Source organism: Bactrocera dorsalis, chromosome 1 (assembly GCF_023373825.1).
Source record: "Bactrocera dorsalis isolate Fly_Bdor chromosome 1, ASM2337382v1, whole genome shotgun sequence".
NCBI lineage: Eukaryota > Metazoa > Arthropoda > Insecta > Diptera > Tephritidae > Bactrocera > Bactrocera dorsalis.
The window spans coordinates 109668649-109691608 of NC_064303.1; the positions used below are offsets into that span (position 1 = coordinate 109668649).

The window sequence follows — 22960 nt, forward strand, 5'->3', positions numbered from 1 at the left end:
ATCAGTGAGAACCGGGAAGAACAAGTTAAAATCTGGGAGTGTCAATGAGTGCCACTGAGAATCTGAGAGATCCAGGGAGAGTTACGGAATACCAGGGAGAGCCATTGAAAACCTGCGAAAGCGTAAGAACCAGGGAGAAAGTCTGAGAACGAATATGACTTGAACTTCCACACAATCTGAAATTGTATCAATAATCCCTTCTGACCATGGGCGATGAGTATCGAAAAAGATGGTACCACGAACTGTATGCGCTATACGGAGACATGTGTACAGCTAAGCGCATATAAATTCAAGGAAAGCGCTGGCTAGGCTACGTCGTTTGCATGGAAGATGATGCTGTAGCAAAAAGCTCCTTCAACTCGAGATCCATAGGTAGACAACGAAAGCATGGGCGCCCACAGATCCAATGGAAGGACCAAGTGCATAGTGACTTGACTGCTTTAAGATGTACAACTGGCGATATTTTATTGCTTTCCTTTTTCCTTTTTGTGTTCAAAAACGAACATATTTCAGTAAAAATTGAATTTTTTGGGAGCTTTAAGGGTTGTGTTCAATAAAATTGTTACTCAAATAAATTTAAAAATATTTTATAATTTTTTAGTGATAAATTTACATGTCTGCTCGATACTAATTTAATGACTATTTAGCTTCAGATTAGCTTCCCACAAACTATTTCCACCTAACCACGCTTTAATTTCTTAGCTATGCTCTGGTTTAGTAGGTAATGTAGGAGGATAATAATTTTGAAGCCATTTGATTTTTGTTACATTTTCACCTGTTTTCTAAATACATTTTCGAATTTTTCAAGCAGCACTAGCATTTTAGACACGCTCCCATTTCGGAAAATAATAAAAACAGCTGACTTCGCGCTAATCCGCTCAAAGTACTCACATAAATATCGCAAATGCTTCAAGAACGCCGCCCCAATTGACTTCGTGCCATTCTAGGAACATTTGGAACTCCAGCTTACGTCAAATACGCATTAATAAACAGTTAATAATTCAATTACGAATGTTGACACCAACCAAATGATGACATTTCCAACTAATCTCTTCACTTACACGAGAGCCGCCGCCGCTGCATTGCACGGTGCATTGTCAACAATTTTCACCTGCAACGTGACTCTTTGCTAATCTGGCGATTTTTTTGCTATTGTTGTTACGCATTTTTTATCTTCTTTCATGCGACCAACAAATGTCAGTTGCTTTGTTGCCACTTGTAGGCAGGTTGAAGTTGTCGGCGGCGGTAGCTTCTACAATACGCTCCCAAAGAAATGTCACAAATGCCGCCAACAAGCGGCTTCTTTGAGCGGCATTTTGAAGGAAGATGGAGAAAAGTAGTGCAAAGAAGAAAAATAGAAGAACGTGCGTTCCAAAAGCGGAGACTGCTGACTCGGCAGCGCTGACGATTGGTTAGACAAAGCGTTGGTGGCAACAAAGCCTGGCCAAAATGACAACAACAGCCGGCTAATAAATGCGTTTTCTGTATTTTTGTCTCAGCCACAAAATCACAAAAGCAGGATGTCTCAATTAGAACGAGAACTCCATACATTCACACATACAACCATGCAAACAGAAAAATATTACCTTGGCTATGACATTGTGTGGCGCGGTGACAACCGGCTGCAAAATGCCAGCCATAAAGGCATCATCACCTTCCGCGCCGCCTCACAATGTCTCCTCACTTTGGTATGCTCCTTTGTGTGTTTGTACCTACGAATTGGTATTGATGCTCGCCGCCGAAAAGTGAAATGAAAGGTGAATTGTTATAACCGCACTGCGGGACATCTTGATTTGTACATTTGGCCGATTGGCCGATTGGCGGCCGAACAGCGGTTTGATCCTGAACGTAGCTCCGCGTGAACGTAGCGTGGTAGCGACCGAGCGTTGCACAAACAAAACAACAAACAAACATGCCGAACGCAATAAAGGACGACAACAAAATCGCTGAAACAATCAACACGCGTAATGCCAACGGCCAGGATATCTTATACACACATACGTAATTTGTACAGGCATGTGTGGCAACAAAAAGGATATGGGCATTTAGCCGCTCAAACGACTGTGTTGGGCAATCAGAAAGTCAAAGAGCGAACAATAGACAATGAAATGACTGCTGTAATGTTATAGCACATACACATATATGTACATACGCACATAAAAATCTATATATGATTACTTAAATATGTATATCTGCCGCTTTGTTTTCTAGCACACACCTTTTGGTTGGAGCTAAACCTCAAAACAATGCGTGCAATCGAGGGAAAACATTTTTTTCTAAAAATTTTAAATGGCCAACACGCAAAGTAAAATATTTAATCCTGCAATTACTATTTAACTTAAGCGTTTTGGATCGAAAATGTGTCAATTATCATTAAGTAAGATGTTTAAGCACAAAAGAATTGTATTGGAAGCTGAAAACTGGGGTCTTTATTGATTAAGAAACACTTTTCATGACACCGACAAGAAGCTGCATCGCTTTTTGATGTTCTAGGGATTACTAGAAAGGAGAAGGTATTAAAAATATAGCCCTAGCACAGTTTGTCATTAGAGAAATAGCTCCAAACTACTCATGACATGACTTCTCATGCGTTCTTCATTCTTATCAGACTCTTTAAATGTTTGTTAGTTAAAGTGAAGTAATCCAATAGTACTTCCCATAGCTCTGGAATCTTCATTCAAACGTGACTAGTGATATTAACCACATGGAAATATGGCGCAAATACTCTTAAAATGTAATTTAACGTATCATTCATCCTTTTAAGAAAAAAGGGATGAAATCTCTTTAAAAATATGAATCCCTCAAGTTTTCAGTCAGCTCATATATTATCATTCTGAGAGATCTTATGAAATCATGTACAAAGAATGAACTTTTAATATTTTCTCATCTTCTCGAACTGCTTGTCCTTAGCATTTTTGCTAATTATGTACTTAGGGTCTGTCCAATATTACTCACAATTGCAGAAATTGCTGTTTTAAACAGAGATGCGCTACGAACGTTACTTTCTTTCATAATACTTGTAGTAATCAAATATCGAATAATCTCCCTGAAAGTATGCTTCAAAAGTAGTAAATTTGACATAAATCATCAATATTCATGAGTTCTTAACCGAGACAATGTACGAGTACTTCTGTAGTCATTGCAATAGATTACACCTCAAATATTGTAGAAGTGTAAATACGATTAACAACTTAAGTCTCTATCGTTAAATTAAAGGCGGCAGACTAAATCTCCTGGCTCTTGAGATACTCAAGATTACGTCAGCTGTCTCAGTTTACTATTTTCCCCAAGTACCGCTGATGCTACAACCCTTTCTTTAAATGCTTGGGTAGTGCCTCTTACTTCTAGTTAATATTCTTCTTTATTGGCGTAGACACCGCTTACATGGTATAGCCGAATATAGAACAGCGCGCAAGTCGTTCTTCCTTTCCGATGTTTGGCGTCAATTGAAGACTCCAAGGTCCTTCTCTACCCGATCTTTCTCTTCATCTGCTTTTCCCGACGGGTACTGCGTCGAATATTCTCAGAGCTGAAGTGTTTTATCCATTAGGACGACAGGACCTAGCCAGCGTACAGCGGCTTAATCCGTTGAACTATGTCAATGTGGTCGTATATCTCATACATCGTTCCATCGACTGCGGTATTCGCCGTTGCCAATGTCTATTTGTGTTGTTTACAGTAACTGAAAATATTCTTCTTGACCAAAAAATTACGACTTTTGACGTGTGTTAACTCATCAAGAGTGCTTAAAAATACAAAAAACCGTTCGCATTAAATAAATTACGAGGCCGACGTTTTTCAACACCTGAAGAGGCGGTAGATGCGTTCAAAAGGCAAGTTTTGGAGATACCTCAGTCAGTATGGCAAAAGTGCTTCGACAATTGGTTCAAACGCATACAAATGTATCTTAATGGAGAATATTTTGAAAACCAATAAAGCGGTTTTCGATGATTAAAATTAGATTTTTTTCTCGAATACCGAAGAGAAGACGATCTACGTAACATATGTATATCCATTATAAGTTATAGATACGGATATATCCTATAGCCATATTTTTTACACTCTTTTGAAATTTCTCTTCAGTAAAGGTTGCCATTTCATCATGGAAAGATATACGAGTATGATCCAACAAAGAGTCGATATTATTCAAATTTACTACCGAAATTCGGAGTTAGTGGCCTCATAAAAGTAGTGAACTAATTAGAGCCACATTTGGTAGAATTTATGATTGCGAGCTTCTTGAAATGACTTCTGGTTATGAAATACTTAAGCCCTTTTCTATTGGCCAAAACTTAGCGAGTGGCGAATCGAACAAACATTAGATATATATTAAAATAACTCCTATAATCAAAGAGAGAAAGGATGACAAGCTGCTACGCTACTTTAACGAGGCATCCAAGCACTCTCTTGTATTGAATTCAACTAGATAAGTCTATTATTGCTTTCTCATGCAATTTTTTTGACAAGAGAGCATGCGATATACATATATCAGCCTCAAATCCTTCAGGATTTTTTATATCCATTTGTGACTATGAAAAATCTCATTTCAAGAACCTTCTATTTGTTAGCATTTTAATGCAACGACACTTTTCTGCTTTTTGGTTGCACATACTCTGCCAATGAGAACATGCTCCTTCCCACCAAGCAAAATTTTATGACCATTTTGTGCATAAAAAACATTTTTCACGTCGCAACCATTGCTTTGTCCTGCTGATTGAGTTATTTCCATTTTCCAATTCGCCTATCAATCCCTATATCCTTTTCAAACACAACACAAACATGCACACCATAAAACCAACACCATGTGCAAATGCCTCAACACCAGCAACAACAAGTATAGACAAAGAATGGCAGAGAATAGAAACAGAAGAGAAATGATTAGAACGTCTAACTGGTGGATGGAATCGATTCGTCACGCCGATTGCGAGACATTAAAAGTGATCATTTGACAACAGGACGAAAATATTTTCATCCATTGTGTACATACAGTTGAGTGAAGCAGAGCTGCAGGACACCCCCAATGCGTAGCCAATCGGAAATGGTGAGCCGGGAGTATTTGAGTTTTTATGTGTGTTTGTGTTGGAGAGAAGCTGAAGTTTACGATCAATGTGGTAGAATTGTTGTGCATTTCTTATTGTTGTCTTCTCAATTTTAGTGTAGTTGTAGCGAATGGCCAGGATATACTTTAAATGAAGTCAATTGAAGTCAAATATCTTGAAAGCTGTGACTTGTTCTGTTAGAAAAATTTTGCAAAATATTTCATTATTTTAGAAAAAAAAATGTAGTGTTTTAACATATAGCTTTCTTCATAGTTATATGTAACTATATAAGTTCAACATCCTTTAAAAAATATCTAGCTGCGCGCTAAAATGTATGCTACGCTTTTTTCAACTACTTCTGGACAATCGTTTCTAGATTATTAATTTACTAAATGTCATTAACTTTAATTTTTTAAAATTCTAGATAAGAACTACTAAAACCACTCTAATATAATGTCACTCTCTTTTTTCTAGAAATTCAACTCAATAACGCTCTCTTCGTTTTATATTACTTTAGACTTTTTGGCACACACTAGCTTAGTCCATCGCGCTATTGCCTCCATAATTAGTCACACATTCGGTCGCACATTGGTCGCTCTCTCAACCGCTCATGTGGTCACCATAATGATCGCATGATCACATGATCACTTGTGGTGCTCGTCTGCAGTCGCCTTTAGTTCCACCATTGACATCCAAAGATTCATGCCAAAAACTGCGTCATGATTGCCAATAATGTACCAATTCTTAGCATTGAAAGCGTAAACAATGGCAGAATTCGTTACCCGACGTGGGCGCAGCACTACGTTGGAGATCGAGAGCTCTTTTTCGGCGATTAACAGCCATAATTTAGCTGTGCGGTTATCTTCGAGGCATGTCGAACTCAATTACAAGTAGATACGTACATAGTTTGACCGTTTTTTGCAATATTCTAACCATGAAGATTCTGATTAGTGCTATGACAAAATTTGTTAGATGTAGATTAGAGCTACTAATCCACCATAATCTGCAATGATTTTCTTTTATTAAAGGTCTAATTCGGCACGGTATTCCTTTTGTATATTTGGAAGTATGAGAGATTGCACAAGATACTGCTTCAGAAGGGTTCCTCACTGCTTTTGATACGGATTTTTGTTGAGTTGAGGTTATTGGTTGTAATCTTAAATCTAAATCTGAGAATTTTTTACTTTTGACTTAAGTTCATGGAGTTTTGTCGAAATTTCTTTAATATGTCTTTTACAAGAAATTTCTGGAACAAATATCCACTCATACTTACATAGAGTATGTTGGAATATAATGACTTTTTCTTTTGTCTTTAGCGGCTCGTTCGATATCAAGGCATACCTTCATAAACCTTCAAGAGAAAATCTATAGATTGGTCTGTAAAAGTCAAAAAGCTAAGCTCTTTATTTAGAAGTACATTCAAATTAATCTTAGTAGAACCGAGTTAAAAATACAGATGTGTAACTAATTAAGGTCGCATCTGATTCACTGTTTTAGTAACGGATAAGTTTATGAAACCCTTTTCATTGTGGACGAACACTATCTTTCTTGGTTAAAAAATCAGAAGATAGAGATAAACCTTTGTAAGCAGTATCGTCGATTAAAATTTTACTGATCTCTTGGACACATGTGAAATCCTTAGGCCATAGACGAGAAGTATTATTTATGAAATTAAATTGCTATATTGAAAATTCTGCCAGAGAAGGGTCGGAAAGACTGAAGTATTGTTATAGGAATTTATAGGCTCAATTATAGACTTTCTCGAAGAAACAAGAAGTCTAAAGGGAAGAACCGTAAACATAGTCTATATAATTGATCACTCAAAAATGAACTTACTAAAAATATGTATATACATTTACTATACATATCTCGTGATTCTGAGGCAATAATAACGGGATCCCGTAAGGTCAATACCATAATCCCGAAAAAATCGGGACTGGGAAATTTTAAAATCGGTAAATAATATTGGAAAGTACGTTCAAAAATGATATGAAATACTTACTCAATAAAACAAAAACATATTTGTAAAATAATGTCGGGATCCCGAAAATATATTAGGATACGAAATTATTTTTTTAATAGCTACATTTATTTTGAAAAAAAATATATATATATAAAGAATAGTGTATGATACGGGATCCCGATAAATACAATAATCCCGAAAAGATCGGGACTCGAAAATTTTAAAATCGGAAAAAAATGTTGGCAAGTACGTGTCAAAATAATCAAATATTTTCTCTATAAAACAAAAGCATATTTGTAAAATAATATCGGGATCCCGAAAATATACATATGTATAGGGGCTCGAAATTAATATTTTAATATTTACAATTATTTTGAAGAAAAAAAATTTATAAATCAGTGCATGATTCGAAATACCGAAATGTCAACACCATAATCCCGAAAAAAATCGGGACTCAGAAATTTTATAATCGATTGAATTATAATTCTTATTAATGAACTAATATAACCCAATATGTATTACATACATATTATACATATGTACATTTATTTTGCATGTAATATATATTACGAATAGTATGTATGTACATATGTACATATGTATGTAGGTATGGGTGCATACATATGTATGTATATGATCAAATACGTGTTAGAAGCTGCTTATTTCTGACCTCAAACCATATAAGCGTATTAACAGCCACACTAGCGCAACCTCTACCCTCCTGTGTACTATTTTGCAGCACATCCTGCACGTTGTTGGCGGTCCATTTGCGCCGGCCACCGGGGCCCATACAACTCAAAGGCGATTATGGTGTTTTAAATCAATTAGTTTTGTCGATATTGTCATAATTCGTTGCAAAACGTGGTTGGATTTGCCGAATGTGTTGTTGTCCCATTCTTTTACTTCATTTAATTTTTCAACTGCCAACTGTGACTCGTCTCCCTCTAAGGATTTAACAGCAAGCCACTGCCTACCGAATGTAATGGCTTTAAACAGCCCACAGTGGCTGGCAATTGGTCGCCCACATACTTGTAGCATACACACACAAACATACATACAACCATATTTACTAGCATGTGTACACATAGCGTTGGAAGGACATAAACAATCATTTGTCGGCATCCTTTTGCTGCGCCACAGTAGTCACGCTATTTGCAAATTTCCAACTCAATTAGGGACCCAAAAAAAACCAAAAAGAAAAAAATCACAAAAAAGTAATGAGTCAAAAATCTGCTTTGTAAGTATGCCTGTACCCATTTGTGGGCGTATAAGCAAGCGCATGAGTTGGAAGATTTTTTGCTTTGCGGCTTTCGGCTTTCGTGCTTTGACGTTCGCATCGCCTTGCAAGGATCTGCAGACTGCCTGCTGACTCGCGCGTCGGCACTGACAATTCTATTTCGAATTTGGTTTCTCATTTTTCAATTGTTTTCGTTGTTGTTGTTGTTGCGCACATTTTTTCTCCACTTGTTGTTTGAACTTTGCCGCCAATGCGCCACAATCGTCGTCGTCGGCAAAATTGAATTATCGACAATCAGGCTACTGCTTCGGCTAAGGTGTACCGTTTTCGCTTCTCATCCTTTACAGTTTTTCGTAGTACGCTGCTTTCTCTTTTTGTTGTTGTTTCCTCTGATTTGTTTTTTTTTGTTTTTAATTGTTTTGCTTGTTTTTATTGTTGGCTATTGGATGTCAGTCAGTGCTGTTTGTTGCGGTACACAGACAAACAAAGTGGCACAACAGCAGCAAGAACAAGAACTACAACAAAAACAACAAATGTAATACTATAAATATATACATATGTGCATATGTGCGCAATTTGGAAATGAAGATATCAGCCAAAACAATGGCAGCCAACAACAAAGTGCCATGTGAAAGTGGCCGCGCGCAAAGGACTCCAAAGGACTCAGTCCGTTTTAATTGTACGAAATTGTGAAAGTGCGCAATGTCGGCAAAAATTCAACTAAAACACATGATTGCCACAACAACACACAGACAAACTCATACATACATACCTATATCTACATATATATAGTATGTCCCTGTAGTTGTTTTGTAAAATGCCTGTTTCGAAGGCAAATCGCTTGTTTTGTCAAGTTGTCTCGATATCAAAGCGCACCGCCAATCGGACCACTTGTGGCGGCATGTCTTCATTATCTACTTGACTCGCCCACTTATTGTTGCCAGTCGACACTTTAGCTGTTGTGGCAGCATAATTGTTGTTCTTTTTTTCAACTCTAGTCCTTTTTTACACACGTTCATCCCAATATCTAAGTAAATTTAGAGATTTATTGGTAATCTTTTGCTCGCTGCATTTGAATAATGTTCTGTAATTACAGAGCGGAATGACTAAATAAACCGAATTTGAGCCGGGTCTGGGCCTATTATGCGTAAGCGATAATCCTCCTACGAGTGATTGTGATAAAGTCGAAATGTCAAGTATCCTTCCTTGACGTGGGCAAACATTTCTTTTTTCTAAATTGAATAAGAGGTTATCCGCTTAGAAAGTGAAAAAATTATTATATTTAAAAAATATTTGTATAGATCGTGTTTTTTGTCAAAGATCACGCGCAATCTTGTATCATTAATACCAATTGGCCAATTGACTAACTCTATAAGAAATAATATGTAATGGGGGTTTAGTTTCGCAAATTAACAGATCAATTGAAAAGTTCCCGACCTCTTAAAGAAAAACACATTTTTTTGACAAAATTCGCTTTTTTATTCTTCATGCTTCCCTTCAAGGGTGATCTGATTACAGCGACCATCCAATTTGTGAAGTTCGATTTGTCCTTTGCTTCAAAATAGGCCGCAGTTTCGGCGATCACCTCTTCAATTGACGAAAATTTCTTCTCAGCGAGCTTTCCGTTGATACTCGAGAACAGGAAATAATCGCTGGAGGCCAGATCTGGAGAAAAGGTGGATGCGGAAGTAATTCGAAGGTCAATTCAGGGAATTTCCTCATCGTTTCCACTAACTTGTGGCACAGTGCATTGTCTTAGATAGACAGTACTTTCGTGGGCGGCCCTATTTCGACGATTTCGTCTTTCAAACTCTTCAACAACGCATATATTAGTCGCTATTCATGGTCCTTTCCTTTTCAAGTCAATAAAAATTATTGCCTGCGCATCCTCAAATATAGTCGCCATAACCCTGCCAGCCGATTGTTGCCTTTTGCCACGCTTTCGAGCGGGTTCATCGCCAGCAGTCCACTCGGATGACTGTCGATTGAACGGATTTACTAGTCTTGGATATATCCAAACACTGCTCCGAATCATCAACTTGTCATTGTTTTTGAAGAAAAGTGAGCTGGCCCCCACTTTGCCGAGAGTTTTCTCATTCCGAAATATTCGTAAATAGTATGTTAACGTCGTTTGACTTTTACTGAAAGGTTGATAAATTTGGCCGATTGATAGCTTGAAAAGTTTGAGGTACATAGATCGAAATTCAAGCCCTTCATATATAGTCTCATCAGAATGGTCATTGCGGAGTAAGTAAATGCAAAGACATGCCGAATTGTTAGCAGGGGTGGTGTACTTTCCCCTCTTTTTGGATCTTGGTAGTTAACGAGCTATTTAAAGAAATCAATAAACGAGGTTATCGGGTGACAGCCAACGCTGTCGACGTTTTTCTTATAGTTTAAGGTAAAACTTCTAAATATCGCTTGTTTTGTCAAGTTGTCTCCTGCGCGAATAAAAGCGGCTTTGCCGTCACCCCAAGTAAATTTAAAGTAGTTTTGGGGTTGCGAAAGCCATTTGGCCCAGAGTGGATTGTAAAAGATCAATTGAACAACAAGCTTTTAAAAAAGATTACATCGCCGCATTGATAGGCATCCTGACTGAACATTGTCCCATTCACTCAGTGAGATTAAAGATTTCGGAGGACGCAGCTTGGCAAAGTAAGACTATGGTCGAAGCCTCTCCTTTTCATATATTGTACAAATCCGGCTCGATCTGGAAATGATATTAGCTGTCTCAATAAATTTGTGGCAGACTTCAGGAGGCGGACTACCTAGACAATTATCTCTACCAGGCCAAATGGAATTAGTCTCGTGGATTCACGAGAAATCAAGCCTAACCTATCCTACAGAACAACATTTGCATATTGTCAACATAATCGTCCAGCAGATTCGATAATTTGAGCGACCATGGAATTGGTATGGTTGGGTCGCTTTTACGTTTTCAAAAAGATACTGTTTGGCTTATTATAGGGAATTACTTATCCACTTTTGTTCAAAAATCCAGAAACCAGTCATAATATAATATCAAAGTCAAAGGGGAACTATAGTGTCATTATGATTGCCTTTTCGTTTTTGAATTTGAAGTTGTTGATTTTGACGACCTTTGATTCCTAGAAGACGGCGATTTATTCCATGCAACCTTGTTGGTGTTCTGCAACACCTGAGCTGGACTATTTTTATCTTATCTACACAGACAAGGCTGAGACGGTTAATTCCTTAAAAGAGAACTTTTTACCCCTTTTTGCTGACATACGGCCTCTATTGCAAAATTTTACCAACATTTTATCTAGACAGTTTATCTTTACTTCGTGGATGGACATTTAGGCTCGATAGATATCGCTGCTATTGACATATTTGAAAAAATCCGATTTTGTGAACCGATTTTGCTCATATCACGATGATATATATGTTAATCATTAACAATATTTACCGAGACGAGAAATACTTTTCAATTTACTAACCAGCTGCCACTGCAACTACCTTGACTTTAAGCACTTCCAATTCGAGCCTAGTTAGCGTACAAAACAACCGTTAAATGCGAGTCATTCTGCTCGCCATTCAGACCTTTAGTCTATCATAACTGCAGTCAGTTAGTCAAATAAGTATGCCGGTGTGTGTTCGTGTGTTTCAGCCGGCTGCTTCATCGCATTGTTGGTCGCATTATCGGCCACATTTCACGGACCACAACAGCCAGCCGAAAACGTCACGACACGCTTTAATGCCTATTCAAAAAGCAACAACAAATCCGATACTTAGCACACAAAGTAAGCGCGTGAAAAGCGAGAAATATCAGTGCCACAAAAGGACATCTTTGTTGAGCGCTTTTGTAGCGCAAACGAGGCTCATTTGCTGAAATAAAAAACCGTCATGATTACCTTCAAATGTTACGCGCACTTGGCGGTCGCCAGTGATTATGCCCATTTCTAGTTGGCCACATCGTATGGATGCGTGTTGGTCGCTGTTCTAGTCGCCCATTTGGTCACACATTCGGTCGCAAATTGGTCGCTTCCCTTGACCGCTCATTTTGGTCAGCATGCTGATCGCACGATCGTCTGATCACATGATCACTTGCCGTGCGCATATTCACCCGCCTTTCGTTGCACCACTGGTGGAACTTGTGTGCAGATTGAACGTCATCATTGGCGATAATGTGCATTATGCCGGTGATTCTCTGCGTCCGTAGCGATTTCGCTTGCATTCGTTCCTCGGTGGGACGTTCATCTATGTAGGAGTTCCTGAGCTTTCCACACATTCCGATTGGTTGGTTTGCTTGCATGGATTTTGTGGTCATCACTTAGGCGTGACGAAAGGAATTTTTCCACACACACACATACAGTTGTTCAGCATATATTTTGAAATCATAACGGTCTCTTATAGCCCTCTACTATATGCATTATAAGACCATTAGTGATACTAATGCGCCATAATCTGTGCTGATGTGGTCAATTGGAGTGTAAACTTGTGAGGTCAATAGAGATTTTATTTTATGTTGGAACATTTTTCTGCTTTGAAGGGATTTAGTCACACTCTGCACGATTTTTTAGTTCTATATACTTGTGTGTTCATTATGTACATGATATTTGGTGTTTTACATATTGAAAGTGGAAAAGTTATCGATATTTTTGTTACTTAAAATAAAAAATGAAGTTACGCTTCAATAAAATGGGGGTAAATGGAGTGAAAATTGGACACCCACTTTTGAAATTTTCTGATAACCTCTTTTATATTTATTTATTAAAAAACAATAAGTTTTGGTTTCAAAAACTGTAGTAAGCTTCATTTTCACTAAAAAACAAATTTTTGGAAATTTTTCGAAAATTCATTTGATTAATTTTTAACCTTTTTTGTGGTTTTTATATTAATTTTCTGTAAAATACTTTGTTTTCATTTCAAAACTTTTTACTTTTTAATATTTTTAAATTGTTTGACAATTTTGTTTTTGAAAAAAAATATTATTTTTCAAAAAAAAACTATTTTCTGAAAACATTTATTTTTTTTTGTTTTTTTTTTATATTAATTTTCTAAAAATATTTTTTGCAAATTGCCATTATTATAATTCTTTAAAATTTTTTTTTTGAATTTTTAAAATTACTTACACAATTTTGTTTTTGAAAAAAATAAATTTACAAAAACTATTAACGATTTAATCGATCTAATCGACCAGTGCTTAACCCTAGCGACATCTATTGAAAAACGGCGGAAGCAAAGTTGTAGACCTAATATTTTGGAGTTTTTCACTTTTGTTTTCAAATATTGGGTCGAAAAAGTATTTTCGTATTTTGTCAAAAGATGTCGTTGCAGTCGTATATCTTCAGTGCTACCAATCATTTAGCGTTGGAAAGGTGAGAATTTAAGCTTCATTTAACCCAAAATAAAAATCCGTAGATGTCGAAAAAAAGTTACAGCTGTTCAAAAATGGGGGAAATAATGAAGAAATTCGCTAAAATTTCGAAATTTTTATATAAAAAAGTGAAGAAAACCACGCAATCCACCAATGAATTTTGTGAAGTTTACGGACAGAATGCTGTTCGTGTGGCACAATAATGGTTCGTTCGCTTCCGTGCTGGAAATTTCGAAATTCCGTTTTATTAGATGAAAGTTTTACACTTGTGGAATAATGTCTCTAGCGGAAAAGTGGTCAACCAAAGGGGTACATATTTGGTTCATTCAAGTTTATTATAAATATAAAAACATTAGTTGAAGTTTGATTGGAAATACGAAAAGACTTTTTCGACTACGCAATATATAGATTTTTTAGTACTTGAATTGGAATCTTAAAAATTTAAGAAGCTTTGAAGTAAACTCTAAGTTGATTGAGAAAAAGCAGTTGCTAAATGACTGTAAACTTATTAATTCTTTTCACAGCTTGAGTAGAAAAAATCCAAATCGAGATAAGTAATTTTACTAAAATTCGATAAAATTATACAGGAAATATGAAAGAGAATATTTGAATCGATAAATTGCCATTACTTAGCTGCTGAACTAGTTTATTTTATTTATTTAAAATATTCTAATAAACTTATTTATTGTTATATTTGTATTTATCTAAGCACTTCGCCTCAAGGGCCATCAAATCCATATAAATTATACTTCAGCTTTCACAAAAAGTAAAAAATCAGTAAAAAACAATTATTGCCATAATACATATATATGTTTAACAAGTATATTCACACACACTTACACATACATATACATATGTATATACTGAAATGTATACAACGGCAAGACATTTCAACTGTAAATATTATACAAATGTTGTCGTACAAACTTCAATAACAATTAAAGGTTTAATTAAAAGTTGAAAAGATCGTTGAAAAAGTAAAAACTATGAATATTTCAATACATTGAAGTATATATTTATTCTTACAGTAAGTGTATGAGTTTTGATTATTTTTGTTTTGTATTGAGGAAAGTTCAAATACAGTGTATGTGTATATTAAGGTGGGTCAAGAAAATCCACCTTGAATTGGTACACTGAAAAATAGGCATAGTTGATATTGAAATATGAATTTTTCTATCTAATATTAAGAAAAATATAGTAAACTCCAAAGCAGAGCACCTTCTCGATACAATTAAGAGCTTATACAGTACTTGGCGGGACTTTCTTAAAGACGTCCAAGAACCTCTTTTTCAGAGTTCCAAGTGAAAAAAATATATATAAAAAATATATATGTATATATTTTTTTTTTTACCCACCCTAGTGTACACATATTTATGTACATATCGATTTAGAAATATTTAAGTGTTCGAGACATATTCACTCTCTTATAAATTTTCCATAAACTTTGCTTTGTCGTCCAAGTCAATAACAGAATTATTGCTGCCGTTGCTGCCATTTGCTGTGCACAGGGCGGATCCGCGGGGGGAGAGTTTTTGGTGTTAAAACACCCCTTAAAGTCAGAGAAAAATATATGTTTGTTGATATGGGTTTGGAATGAGGTTATTGATCAAAAAAATCACATCAAGTTATAAGCAATTATAATAAGTTAAAAAAACAAGATTTTCAACGGTATAATATGATTTTTCGCAATTCAACTATCCATTTTTGTGCACAAGACAAAACATCATAATAACGGAATTTTCGCGAGGGAACTGCTATATTAAAAATACGTTGAGTTGGGGTAAAACCCCCCCAAAAATTTTTTCTGGATCCGGCACTGGCTGTGCTATTTATCTCCTTTCTTCTTTTCTGCCCCTTTTTCATAAGATAGAGCGCGTAATTGCATTTAATTGAATACCTTGCAGTGTTTAATAAATAAATTGCTGATAGACCGCCCAGCTTTTTTGCAAACATACATACATACATATCTACAGAAGTATGGCATATGATTGCCTGACGATTTATATGAATATTATGTATGGATATATGTTTATACTTTGTTAAAAGGCAAATATTCCAATAACAACTTAGCAATGACCAAGTTTTGTTGACGTACAAAGTTAGTTCAGACTTAATGGCCAATATATTTCAGTCGATTTCTTGACATTTTTAGTACTTAATAACTTCTGGAAAGTGGTTACTAACCATTACAATAGCAATTTTACTAGAATAATATTTTCAATTAATTTTTTATATTATAATTATAATAATTATTTAATACACATTATTTAAATATTTTATAATAAACATTTTTCTAATCAATTTTTTTTATGTAAATCTTTATATTATAAAATAGTATTTTTTATTATAAATTTCTTTATTTATATTAAAAATTTAGTTGCATTAAAAAATTTTATTTTCCATATTTAAATTTCAAATATATTATAAAAAACAATTGAGAGACCTTCCATTTAATTAACGGCACTGCCACTATTATAGCTAAAAATAAATCTATCTAATTTAAAAACTCAATTCCATTGTTAAGATCTAAAACTTATTACCTTCTTGTCGGATTTCAGCGACCATATCTTTAATACAAATATAAATAACACGAAAATACTTCCCTAAAAGTTAATTCAAAAACCAAAATCAGCTCAAGGTCAAAAGGATTGAAATGAAAATTACTCGATTTTGTGATAAAGTAAGACCACATTTGACTAGTTCACCCACATGTCGCTCAACCTTTGCCTTTGTTTTACAAAACTTCATTTCTCACATTCATATTAAGCTTTGTCAATACTGCTTACATACAATTTTGAAGCTTCTCTTTTAAATATCAGCTTAATTCAACTCCAATTAATTTAGCTTCAATTACACCAATATCTATACTCGGGGATGAATTTTACATTTGTTGGCGACCTGTCGACACCTTGCAAATCAATCACCCTTTCTACAAATATTCTATTTCTTGTATATTCCACAGTGTAGAAAATGGGTTTTTCCCAACACCGGTTCTTTCCAGGTAATTTGCAAGTGTTCTCCCAACGTCGCTGCCTTTTGTCGTTTGCCTTCAACCTTATGATTTTAATAGCGTTTATGCTAAATGCAAAATGCGCTGCCATCTTTAACAGCTACATATAAGCCAGGGAGACTAACTTTAATTACATTCTATACAATGTGCACACACAAACAAATATTGCAGATGCTTCGCCTACAATGGAGTTATGCACGTAGTATGTGTGTGTAATGCCATTGCAATATATCGAAAGCAATAACAAAGGATTTGTTTTTGGGAAGTTCAATGGGAATCATCCATATCTTTTGTTGTAGTTCAATAAAAATTCAACTTTGGCAAACCCAAAAACATGTGCAAATGTTAAATATTACAATGTTAACGTTAACAGCAATGTTTGTAACAACATAAGTGATTTTGTGTTTGACTCTGTTATAGCCTAGCATAACCAGAGAATGTAAATACAGTACAGTAAATACAGAATTCAATTTGCACCTTCCCTATACTTTACATTCTCTGGCATAACTATCTTAGTACTCTTTCCACCCTCGAACAAATGACAAAGAACTTGTTTACTTAACAGCAGTTGTTAATGCATGCAATAACAGAAGCTGTTAAGTATCATATACCACTATTTGGGGCGGAAATTGTTATGGAGATGGCTATGTGGGATTTCTAAATGAATAAAAACGAATTGTATTAGATATATGAAGCTGATAAGAGCCCATAAAGGTGGCTTAAAATTTATAAGGACTTCCTTTGCATTAATAATTTACATTGTATGCTAAATATGTTTTTCTGGGTTTAGATGGGATTATTGTCGGAAAATTATTTCAAATATGAAAATGCTTATGTACATTAAAAAATTATAATATTAAAAAAAATATAGAAGAAAAATTTATAAAATGTTTTTTCATTCAACACTGTAAAAATGCGTTAAAAAGACATTTTGTGTTAGTTGGAAGTATAAATTACAAGACTCCCCAATTTTTTAAAGAAAAAACACAGAAACTTGAAATTTAGTGGGGAATGTTTATTATCATTCGAAAGGACATTCTTTGGCATTAATTTATTGAAAATTTTCTCTTTCAAATGTGTGGCGCGACTACGTCTCCGATGGACGAGTCCTATTTTCCATGACTCGTTCGAGCATTTCGATTGGCAGCTGGGGAATGACAAGCGTCATGTTTTACTCCAAGGTCTGAATCGAAGCGGGAGTGTCACCATAGACTTTAGACTTTATATATCCACATAGGCAACAGTCTAACGGTGTGATATCACCCTATCTTGGTGGCCCAACGACAGTCCCAAAACGGGCAATTATCTGCTCACCGAAGTGTTCTCGCAATAAATACATTGGCTGGTGCGATGTGTGAGAAGTGGCGCCGTCTAGTTGAAACCAAATGTCGCCGAAATCACGAGCTTCAATTTCATGCATCAAATAGTTGGTTATGGACCGATGGATGATTCCACACCAAACCGTTGTTTTTTTCTGGATGAAATGGAAATGAATCTAAAGTTGAACGAGTTGTAAACGTTGTTCACGCGTAAATCTTTCCATAATGAAATGCCAAACAATACTGAACAAAACATGACAGCTTGCCGAGATCTGTCAAAAACGGTTATTAAAAAAGTACTTCTACTTGGATCACCCGTTATATTCCTTATTATTAATATTAATAGTTAATTTTCCGATTTTAAAACAGCTTCTGGTATCTACTCCGTGGAATGGCATACATCGCCTCCTTAATGCCAACCCAAAGATCATCTAAATTATGGCATTTTTTCTCTGATCTTAACTTTTACATCACTCCAGAGTTTTGCTATCGGCTTAAATTGGGGACTATGTGCTGGTAATTCCAATACATCAATATGTTCGGTAAAAAACCAATCCTTCACTTTCCTTGCTGCATGTTTCGGAACATTATCTTTCATAAAAATACGATTTACAGAAATGGCTTCAAATGAGAATCGCTCTATTGTTTTATTTATGATATGTAAGTAGGGATGCTGATTCATTCTACCATCAATCCTGAGAAACGGTCCCACGCCATGCCACGAAAATGCGGCGATTCCATGACATCACCTTCACCAAGCTTTACCCTTTTCTTGCTGTATTTTAGGATTGAGGTTTCGGGCTATAAATAAACGATAAATAAAATCAGATCCAAAACGATGTATTCTAGCTTCATTGCTCTATCAACAGAACTCTGCTTAGATATTCAAAAAACAGTGCAGAAAATTAAAACTAATGTTAGAAAAACGCAATTAAATTTTTTTTTTATATTATTTGGACGGTGTAGAATCTTCATAAACTACGATAATTTGCTTAGAGAGTAAGAAACTTTTCTCTCTCGAGTTTTTTTAAACATTTACTTGAGTATATAAAAAACAATTATATAAACATTTTGACATAAAATAACAATAAAATGGCGACTGCTGAGATTAACTACGGAATGACCGATTTTAAAAGAGCATCGGCATATCTACATACATACATAGTACATACACACATACATATATGTATATAAGTACATACGTATGTATGTATACATATACATATGTATTATATATTCACTTTTATACTCACTTTGCACTTTAAAACAAAGTAACTAAATTGACAAGTTGAAAACAACGATAAATAACAGCAAAACAATTAAAAAAACAACAACATAACATGTTTTTGTTATTGCGAAAAAACGCAGAATTGTCTATTTTAGCAAGAAAAAAATCAACTTTCGCAGTTTGCCCTTATTTAGCAACTTTAGCTATTTATTTTGACTTCTATTTTGCTGTTGTTGCTACTGTTGTTGTTGACGCATGTTGCCCCTTCGTGCGCGCTTGCATGCAAAACAACCCTGTTTGGATTGTTGTAATGGATATTTTGACGCCAAAGCAACAAAGTATACAAAATACAAAAAAAAACAAAAACAAATGCGGCAACAACAACATCAACAACAATGTGAGCTGCAGTAGAGCAGCAGAGGCACAGGTAAGCGCGGTGGAATGCAAAAATATATATTTATATGTACATATAAGGGTATAAATGTTAGTATATACATACATACATACATACATATACATGTAAATACGCATGCATACATCCATATGTATGTATGTTGACAGCAGCGGCATGCACTACTTACACAACAAAGTTAATAAATAGCGTTGACTTAGGGGTGGAACAACAACAACACTAACATGCCACTCACCACTTGCCTCTCCTGCTCACACACACTCGCATGCTTTTGCTTACGTGTAGTGCTGCTGCTACACTGCCTGGCTTCCACAAATGCCGTCTGTGGAACGCGAGTATGGCTGCCAGATTCCCCGCTTGTTGTTGTTGTACGCGCAAAGGCGGAGTCACTACAGTTAACACAAGTCAATGGAAGGTAAATATTGCTATGTGGTGGTTGACAGCACGAGTGCATGTATGTGTGAGAACGCACGCACACTGTCACACATCTGTAATTTGTAGCGCGACAAATGTTGCATGTGTGTGTTTTGTAGTGCGCGCGGGTCGAAGAGAGTGTGACTATAAAAGCCACGCCAACTGCGGGTGTAGAGTCAGTATTGAGTTTGACTTCGTCTTGAATGAAAGAACTAAAGTCAGAGCAGTGAACTAGTTTTTCTTGCAAGTAAAGAAAGCAAAAACAACAATAGAAACATTTTAAATAGACAGTAGCAGCTATAAGAAGAAAGTGAATTTGTAATTTAGTATCAAAAAAATAAAACAAATAAGTGAAAATGGTGAAACACTACAACATGGGGTATACAACCAACTTCTCCATCGATGCCATACTCGCCATGAGCACGACGAAGCCGCTACCGCTGGTGCAAACCCAAGCGCAGACAAACCAGGCGCTTTATCAGCGCGCACAACAGCAACAACATGCATATCAACAACCACAACCACAACAACAACAACCAATCCAACAAACACAACAATTGCAACAAAATTCGATGCGCAGTTATCAAACGGAGCAGGCTTACGTGAGTGATGATCTCGCCAGCATCGACAGCTTCGAGACACCGTCGCGCACTTCAACACCCATGAGCAGTGGCGCTGATTCGCTCACCTCTGGTGAAGATAAACTCGACGAAGTGGAGAGTGGTGAAGATTACGAGGAGGAGGGTGAAGATTACGAGGAGGAGGATGAGGATAAGGACGCGGACGCAGACGCAGACACAGACGGCAAAACCGACAATAAACACAAAAAACCGACCTACAGCTATAACGCGCTCATCATGATGGCCATACAGGATAGCCCGGAGCAACGTTTGACGCTTAGCGGCATCTATGAATACTTGATAAATCGCTTCCCCTTCTTCACGAAGAATAAGCGCGGCTGGCAAAATTCCATACGCCACAATTTGAGCCTGAACAAATGCTTCACGAAAATACCACGCAGCTATGACGATCCCGGCAAAGGCAACTACTGGGTTTTGGACCCCAGCGCCGAAGAGGTTTTCATCGGTGAGACCACCGGCAAACTGCGTCGCAAAAATCCCGGTGCGAGTCGTTCACGTTTGGCTGCCTACCGTCAAGCCATGTTCTCGCCACTTATGAGTCCTTATGGCGCGCCACCAACCATACCCACCGCTTACCACACCGCACAACCATTTGTTGGCGCTGCCGGTTATATGGGTGCCGCAGCCGCTGCTGCCGCCGCGCTGTACCAACGCATGCCACCACCATTGACACCAGCCGCCGTCTATCATCAGGCCGCCATGTATGGTGGAGCAGCACAAATGGCAGCTGCCGCCGCCGCAGCAGGCGGCATAGCGCCACCACCAACAGCACCGATCAGAGTCGCAACACCACCAACAGGCGCACCTCACTTTCCGTTGGGCTATAATCCGGCGGCTTATGGCGCTATGCCGACGCTACAAGCACCGCACATGACCAACGAGTTGTTCCAGCGCATGCAGTTGTTTGGCAAATTCCCCAGAAGCTAAGCTACGCAACACCACACACACACTCACACACACATACACGCTGAGCAGGTGGCAGGCAAGTTCATTTTGGCCACCATGTTTCTAGCGGCGACGGCGTCCAACGCGTTTGGGCGTCGTTCGCACTCCGACGGGCGTTCGATTGGGTAGCACAGCAACTGCAAGGCAGTTCAAGCAACGTAAGATGTCAACTAAGTGCCACAACGGCAATTATATATGGGTCTAACATGGTTTTTACGTGCAACTGGGCGGCAAATAGAGGCCTCCAGTCAATCAGCGGCTGCTTCGTTGAAAATTAGCTTATGGGAGTAGGCTTTCCCAAAGCGTCAAAAATACAATACATATGTATGTATGTATGTCTAAGCGAAAACTACAAACAATAACAAAAATGCATTGTTATGAAAAATTATTATGAAAAAAATTATTTAAGAAATGATCAAAAACATTATCAAAATAGTTATGACCAATAGTTTCGTATTCAAAATGTTTTAAACAAGATTTTATAGTATTTTAGTAATAGCATAATTTTTGGATTTATGTACAAACAGTAGAAAAAAGACATGAAGAGAAAAAAAAAAAAAATAAAAAAAATATTAAAAAAAAATTTTAAATATTTTTATTCTTTATAGTTATAAGAAAATATTTTTTATAATATTTAAATTAGTAGAAAATCAAACAGTAGAAGAAATCATGAAAAAAATTTGGAAAAAAAAGTTAAAAATATTTCTTTTTTTATATTTATATGAAAATATTTTTTCTATTATGGAAATTAGTAGAAAAACAAACAGTAGAAAAATGCTTGGTTTAAAATTAAAAAAAAAATAATAATAATAAAAATATTTTGTATTATTGACTAATATAGAAAATTATAGGAATATTTTCTTTATATTAAAGAAATTAGTAGAAAATACGATTACAAAAAAAATAAAAATATTTTTTATTATTTATAATTTTTATATAAGAAACTATTTTTTTATATTATGAAAACTAGGCAAATAATAGAAAAATATGAAAAAAGAAACTATATCTTTTAATATACACTATAGTTGGAAAACATTTTATGCCTTCACATTTTGGCTGAAAATTAAAAATTTTGTAGTCTGAGAGCCCGTTTTGGCTATACATTTTTATTTTCCAATAGCTAGCAATGAGAAGTCATGGTTAAATCAGCTAAGCCCGCCGTTCTGATTATTTCGATATAATACTTGTTGGGCTTTACACTTCTTTCACTCTTCTTCTTCTCGCAACAAGTTTAGAAAACTTCGTGTATCGGTTAAGTTTCTTCGGAAAATTCAAGTAAAGAGCAATTTTTGAAAGCTTAGTTCACATTGAGAGCGACATCTAAATGAGATACTATTGCTAGGCACTTCACTTGCTTATTAGAATGCATCAAGACAATTCGCGCCCGAAAAGGTGTGCAAATATAGATTTATCT

At 36.1% G+C, this 22960-nt stretch overlaps 1 protein-coding gene across 1 annotated transcript; it reads left to right on the forward strand.

Moving 5' to 3' along the window:
• The first annotated feature begins 20130 nt into the window (after positions 1-20130).
• Positions 20131-22118, forward strand: LOC105222729 (fork head domain transcription factor slp1). Its single transcript, XM_011200171.4, has one exon. It carries the CDS (start codon positions 20317-20319, stop codon positions 21526-21528), a length of 1212 nt encoding a protein of 403 aa, XP_011198473.2. The 5' UTR covers positions 20131-20316; the 3' UTR covers positions 21529-22118.
• The last annotated feature ends 842 nt before the right edge of the window (positions 22119-22960 follow it).

Excerpts from the sequence above, each read along its gene's own strand:
- LOC105222729 (XM_011200171.4), top strand. The coding sequence starts at position 20,317 with ATGGTGAAACACTACAACATGGGGTATACAACCAACTTCTCCATCGAT.